At 40.8% G+C, this 7084-nt stretch overlaps 1 protein-coding gene across 1 annotated transcript in view; it reads right to left on the minus strand.

The window, feature by feature from the left end:
- The window catches only part of Mrpl15 (mitochondrial ribosomal protein L15), an 8866-nt gene that overhangs the window by 615 nt on the left and 1167 nt on the right, over window positions 1–7084 (minus strand). The window contains exons 2-4 of the mRNA XM_021162061.2: window positions 6349–6503; window positions 5213–5378; window positions 726–849 (exon numbers count right to left, since the gene is read on the minus strand). Of these exons, the coding sequence (XP_021017720.1) occupies window positions 726–849; window positions 5213–5378; window positions 6349–6503 (445 nt within the window). The remainder of the gene's footprint in view (window positions 1–725; window positions 850–5212; window positions 5379–6348; window positions 6504–7084) is intronic.

Below are 7084 nucleotides of genomic sequence, written 5' to 3' on the forward strand. Positions count from 1 at the left end.
TAAGTACACTGTAGCTGTCTTCAGATGCACCAGAAGAGGGCGTCAGATTTCATTAGGATTAGTTGTGAGCCACCATGTGGTTGCTGGGATTTGAACTCAGGACCTTTGGAAGAACAGTCAGTGCTCTTATCCACTGAGCCATCTCACCAGCCCCTCTTTTCATTTTCTTATTCTTGTCAGGGAGGGGCTTTCACATGCACTATGCTGTAATCAGGACAACTATCAGGAAGTTGGCTCTCCTTCCACCATGAATCAAACTCAGGTCAGGCTTGCACTGTGGGTTCTCCTACTTAACTACCTACTTCACATGGAAAGTCATTCGTAATAGTTTAGAAAAAGGAAGATAAAACATAGAGGGAAGAAAAAGAAAGAACATTCTCTCTCTCTCTCTCTCTCTCTCTCTCTCTCTCTCTCTCTCACATCGCCTAATATGCTTGTTGACCAGTTTTTTAATGCTTTGGCAGTGCTCACAGCTGCCCTTTTGTGGCCCCCTCGAGCACTGCGCTCAAATGCATATGTCTCCATGGAGACATAAATGTGTACACAGAAATAAAACTAAACAAACAAAAAAAATCTTTCAAATGTTCAGAGGTTGGACCTGTGCTATACACACTGAGTGGCACTGCGCTTTGGCTCCAGCTTCGGGGGCACCTGAATGACACAGGGGCTTCCTTGATCTGAGGAGGTAGACATCGATTTCCTTAAACTGACCAGAGAACACTTACCTAGACTTCTTGGGTCATAGAAGGCTGTAGTAACAACACCGCCATTTTTTTCAATGGCAGCAATGGCTAATTCTGAAGCCAGCTGCACCTCAATATTAATTTTTGCTTGAAAAGTATCAGCACCCTGTCAAAAAAAAAAAAAAAAAGCCTGTTAGTTAATAGCTTAGATGAAAGCAAATCGGTGCCGAGTGTGCTTTCAGCTGAGCTCCCTTCCAAAGAACCTGTGATTGTGTAACTAGCACTGCTTAGGGTCCACTGTGCCTCACCCATTCATTCTCAAGCCCAGCAGATAGGAATGACAGCGGCGTCCTTTCCCCATACTCTATTAGTAGTAAACCATTCAATCCTAGCAGTCCTAAAGCAGGATTATTACTATACTGACTTCAGGCAGGGACAATGAGGCATACAGGCTGATGAGCAATTCCTAAGACAAAGTTAGGATACTAATCCAGAGTCGGCAGGTTTCCTTTTTTTCATGCTGAGGCTGAAACCCTAAGGTCTTCCCTTCTCCCCAGCACCATGGGTGTTCTTTCAAAAAGTATATTTAAAAGTAATTTGGGGGGGGGGGGAGTGTCTAGTCACAGCATGCAGCATGCATGTACAAGTCAGAAGACAGTTTTGTGGCTCTCCCTCCTCACCTTTGCATGGATCCCAGGGATTAAGCACATGTCTCTAGGTCCAGTGGCCATTTACCCATGAAGCCATTTTACCAGCCCATTTCTATTCTTACCCACAAGATAATGCTACATTATAAAAGACTAAGAACAAATCTTCCTGAGACTGGAGAGATGGTTCAGCAGTTAAAGAGCTGGCCAGGCAGTGATGGCGCACGCCTTTAATCCCAGCACTTAGCGGGCAGAGACAGGCGGATTTGAGTTCGAGACCAGCCTGGTCTACAGAGTGAGTTCCGTGAGTTCCAGGACAGGACAGCCAGGGCTACACAGAGAAACCCTATCTCGAAGAAAAAAAAAAAAAGAGAATCCTAGCTGCTCTTCCCGAGGATCCGGATTTACTTTGCAGCACCCACATGGTGGCTCACAACCACATGTAACTCCACGTCCAAGGGATCCAATGCCGATGCCCCCTCTTCTGGCCTCTCCAGGTACTAGGCACACATGAGGTGCACAGACATATATGTAGGTAAGATACACATACACAAAAAAACATCTTTAATATTTTAATAATAAAAAGCAAATCTTACCTATCCCTAAGTGAGCAAAAAGAGGTTTCAGAGCCAAGGGTCTGGAACAGCCTGAAAAGCAAAACACCTGACAATATTGAAGGGTTGGCTGTCTTTAAGAAAAGGGGGAAATCCACTTTGTATTCACTGCCCACTTTACTGGAGAGGAATCTTTTTCCCTAGAATGTTTAACACTAGAGATGAAGCAATGGGCTTCTTAAAGTCCTGTCACTCAGGATATGGTAACTTTTCTCTAACTTCAGAACAGATTGCTTTTGCCATTTTAGTACAGGTGAAACTAGTTCCCAATCCGATTCCTTTCATTATAAATATTTCATGTATTTGAAAATATTCTATGAACTGTAGGATGTAGTTTCTTACTTTTTATATTTGATAACGGTATATATTTATAATCAATAGATTCAATTCAGAACTCGGGACTTGATTATTAATGTGGGATTTTTTTTGTTTTTGTTTTTTGGTTTTTTCGAGACAGGGTTTCTCTGTGTAGCCCTGGCTGTCCTGGAACTCACTTTGTAGACCAGGCTGGCCTCAAACTCAGAAATTCTCCTGCCTCTGTCTCCCTCTGCCCCCCGAGTGCTGGGATTAAAGGCATGCCACCACCAACGCCCTGCTTGTTTCTTTTTTTAAAATTACTACTCTGTAAGCTACTTAACCTATCTCATTATTCTGGCTCTGGTTTCAGAATTTTAAGTATTATAGACTACATTTTTAGGAAAGTCTACAAATCAAGTTTCAATATTTTCCTTGAGAATATATATTTCCAAATAATTCTGTGCTTACTAATCACAGCATTTATTACCCACTATTGACTTACAGATTTAAACTCAGGAAAGACAATGGACAAGCTATAAGTGTGTGTGTACATTTATTCAACCATTGCCCCAGGGTATAATTTTCAGGATAATGTCTGCTAGCATAATACACACATAATTGAAGAGTATTGAGACATGCAATTTAAATACTGCCAGGGTCATGGATTTTTCTATAAAGTGGAACTATGTCTTTTTCTTTAAGCATCCAAAGTAAAATATTGAGGCTCAATCACATCTTTGGTATTGCTTTTCCAAATGAACTCCTCTGTTTGTGATTTGATTAGGGTTTGTTTGTTTTCTTTTCTTTTGTCTTAGGACAGGATTTTAAGTGTAGCCAAGGCTGGCCTAGAACTCACTATGTAGCTCAGGGTAGCTTTAAACATCCAGCAACATCCTGCAGTGGTTTCTCAAGTACTGGGTACACAGGTGCAATCTACCAAATCTCCCAAGCAAATTCTTTTCTTGGGTTCACAGTCTCGGGGCATTTTAAAAGGTTCTTCTATGGACATATGCTTCCCTCTAGTGGACACTAAGTTACCTACCTATTCAGCTATGTAGTTAATTTGCTTATGAACTGCTGTTGAATTCATAGAACAGAATTTTTTACTGACGCTGAAACAGGATTTCAGTCATTCTGTAGATATTAAGTAACTTTCAGCGTGAAGACTGACATCATTGAAACTATAACAAATTGCCTACCTGTGCAAGGCTTAGGTGATAGTGAGAAAGACAATGAAACATAAGTGCAGTTTTGGACCAGATATTAAGAAAAATTATTTGGGAGGCTGGAGCAATTAATGGCACAGGCTGCTCATCTAGAGAGCCAGAGTTTTACTCTCAGCACACATATGGTAGCTCACAACCATCTCTGAATTCAGTCCTAGGGGATCCAAAGCTTCAGCTGGCATCAGGTACATAAATGGTACATAGACACACATGCAGGCAAAACACTCACACACATAAAATAAAAGCAATAAAAAGAAAAATGCTTTGGGTAGGAAAAGGCAGATGCAGAGTGTGCTTCTAAGAGAGGGAACAGGGCCACAGGCTGCACTTGAGCTCCTGGCCAGCTCCTGCCAGCTTGCAATGTAGTAAACTACTTTTTAAGGGTGAAGTAGGTGAACAGGTCCAGATGGATGGAGTGGCACATGCCTGTCAACAGGAAAAGGCAGGAGTCAACCAGATCTATACCATGAGTTCCAAAATAGCCTGCCAGAGCTACCCAGTCTCAAACAACAAAAAATAATTTCAGAAAGATCTTCTTTGAGGCTGAGAGAGGACTCAGAGGTTAACAGCTCTTGCCACTTGGGGGTTTGGGGTTTGGTTTCCATCACCCACACAGTGGCTCACAATTATTTATAACTCCAGTTCCAGGGGCTCTAATGTCCTCTTTTGAACTCTGTGCGTACATATGGTGCACATAAACATATAGACAAAACTCTTATGTACATAAAGAAATCAAAAAAGTCTTTTAAATCTAACTGAATTTCCTGATATATTGACAGGTGAAACAAACAAAAAACAAAACAAAACAAAAAACAAAAGAGAAAAAGGGAAAAAGCTATACAGATTCACAGAGTACGTCAGCCTTCTAAAACCACAGCTAGAATGAACTAGTGTTTCGGGTTTTTTTGAACTTTATTTTTATTTTGTTTTTTAGTCTATGTGTATGTGTTCTGACTGCATGAATGTCTGTGCATCGTGTTCATGCAGTTCCCGTGGAGGCCAGCAAAGAACGGAAGATCGTGTGGGACTGTAGTTACAGTTTTGAGCACCATATGGATACTGAGACTTGAACCCAGATCCTCTAGATAAACAGCCAGTGTCCTTAACCACTCATCATCTCTCCAGGCCCCAAGAAGAGGTGTTGAGTAAGCAGTCCCTCAGATTCACCTTCCACAGTTTTTAGTTACTGATTGGTGGCCATCTACAACTCCTAAGTCTTTATGAGCTAGGAATGAATCCGAGAGCCTGTACAGGCTGAAGTGCAACTCCAGCACTGTTTAGGTTTTACACTGTGTGGAGGCCTCGTGTTGCTCCACCCCATCCTTCCCAGACACGAGTCTGACTTTATTATATCATTTTCAGACTTTATGCAGTTATTCCTTATCTTACTCAACGAAGGCCCCAGTGTAGGAGAGCAGCAATGCTGGCAATTCCGACATGACAAAGAGGAACCATAAAGTGTGTACCTGAAGTGAGGAGGTGGAAATTCTCCATTTAATAGTCATAACTTAAGGCTACTAAGAACTACAGCAATTCATTTCTAACCTCCCACTATGCCTAAGTTATAAATTAATCTTTATTAGAGGTCTGTATGAAAAGAAGAAAATAGTGTCTCTACAGTTTGGTAATGTCCACAGTGAAGCATATATGTGGTATGTGTAGATAATGAGAAGGGACTACTGAGAATGACAAAGTATCTATATAGTACCACACAACAAAACATACAAAATCCAATCTAGAGTTACCTCTTCAACCAGCTGGACTCCATAATCCCTTTTAAGCGGCTGGATGGTCACGCCTCTCCCATTCACAAGCTGGGTTAGGTCAATAGGTTGAGTTGGATCAACGCGACCTAAATCAATGAGATACTGCAGTCTCCTGAGACTCAGAGGCTGATACTGGTGCCTGAAACTGCAAAGCAGGATGTAATAATTAGAAAACACCAAGTCACCTCCCTGTACCCTCTTCAAACCAACACGCTTTCCATGTTTTCCTTCATAATTTCTGATGGTCTAAAATAAATTTATAAGCACAACACAAACACATAATAAAACATCAGTGCTTCCTTTGGTCCTAAAAAAAATTTACCTCTCCAAACATTTACTTCACTCATGGACACAAGTAACTCACAGTTTAATTCAAGATAATATCATAAGGTGCTGGAGAGATGGCTCAGCATTTAAGAGCACTGACTGCTCTTCCAAAGGTCCTGAGTTCAATTCCCAGAAACCACATGGTGGCTCACAACCATCTGTAATGGGATCTGAAGCCCTCTTCTAGGGTGTCTGAAGACAGCTACAGTGTACTTACATATAATAAATAAATTAATTAAAAAAAAATACATCATAAAATAAAAATGGTACCCACTACAATGTGCCATAAACATATTATATATACATATTATATACATAATGTAATATATATATATACACATAATATATATATGGGGGTATTTGTGTACATGTATCTAAATATATCTATATTTCAAATATATACCTGTTTAAAAGGGTAATATACATTGAAATAAAAATACATATGGCAAGATACATTTACCTTTTATATATAAATATAGATACAGATATATATAGAGAGAGATGGAAAGATACATATACATTTTTCAATTGTTAATCATCTAAGGAATTATGACAGCAAGCACTATTATCAGCATGTTGTTGGCCTGAGTAGACTCTGTGCAAATGTGCTTTCTGGGGGCATAGTCATACAGTAACACAAACAATAGAGGGTCAGTTACATTACTAAAAATTATTCAAAGCAAGAGTACCATAAGTGTGTTCCTAAATAAACATAAGGTTTCTACCAAATTACTTGTGTAATTCTTAGTGGAAATTACGATTTGTACTTCAAAAAAAACCAACGTTACCTATGTCCTTCATTAAATCCATATTTTGGGATTCGTATGTAAAATGGAGTCTGCCCTCCCTCGAAGCCCAGCCTTGGCCGGGTTCCTCTCTGCCTTTCTCCTTTATGGCCTCTGCCACACTTCCTACCTCTTCTCCGATCTCTTGGACGTCTTTCCTACAAGAAAAAGTGAGTTTTAAGATCTTCAGATACATTTCTGAAAACTGTCTCATCTCATAGCATATTCCATATTAATGCTGTTTATCCACTGCACTAGAGGTAAAGTACCGTGTGCCAAGCCCTGCTCTAGCTGCGTGCTCATCTTTATACTCCACCAACATAGTTCTCTCAGAATGTAGCTGATCCTAGTAACCAAAATACAAGGTGAAACACAGGGCAAAGTTCTAAGGAAGGCATGGAATCCAACAGGAATAACAAGCTCTACAATAAGCTAGGTCCCTGTAGTGATTGCTATCTGCTAGGTTGAGGCAGGAGGATTCAAAGTTCAAGGCCTGCCTAATAAGCTACAAAAAAAAGGGCAAGGCCAGCAACCCCCAATTTTCTGAGAGTCTGTCTCTGAATAAAGCATTTAAAAATCGGGAAAGGGACCCGCCAGATATGGTGGCGCACGCCTTTAAACCCAGCACTCGAGAGACAGGGACAGGCGGATTTCTGAGTTCGAGGCCAGCCTGGTCTACAAAGTGAGTTCCAGGACAGCCAGGGCTCTACAGAAAAACCCTGTCTGGGGCGGGGGGGGG

Source organism: Mus caroli, chromosome 1, assembly GCF_900094665.2.
Source record: "Mus caroli chromosome 1, CAROLI_EIJ_v1.1, whole genome shotgun sequence".
Taxonomy (NCBI): domain Eukaryota; kingdom Metazoa; phylum Chordata; class Mammalia; order Rodentia; family Muridae; genus Mus; species Mus caroli.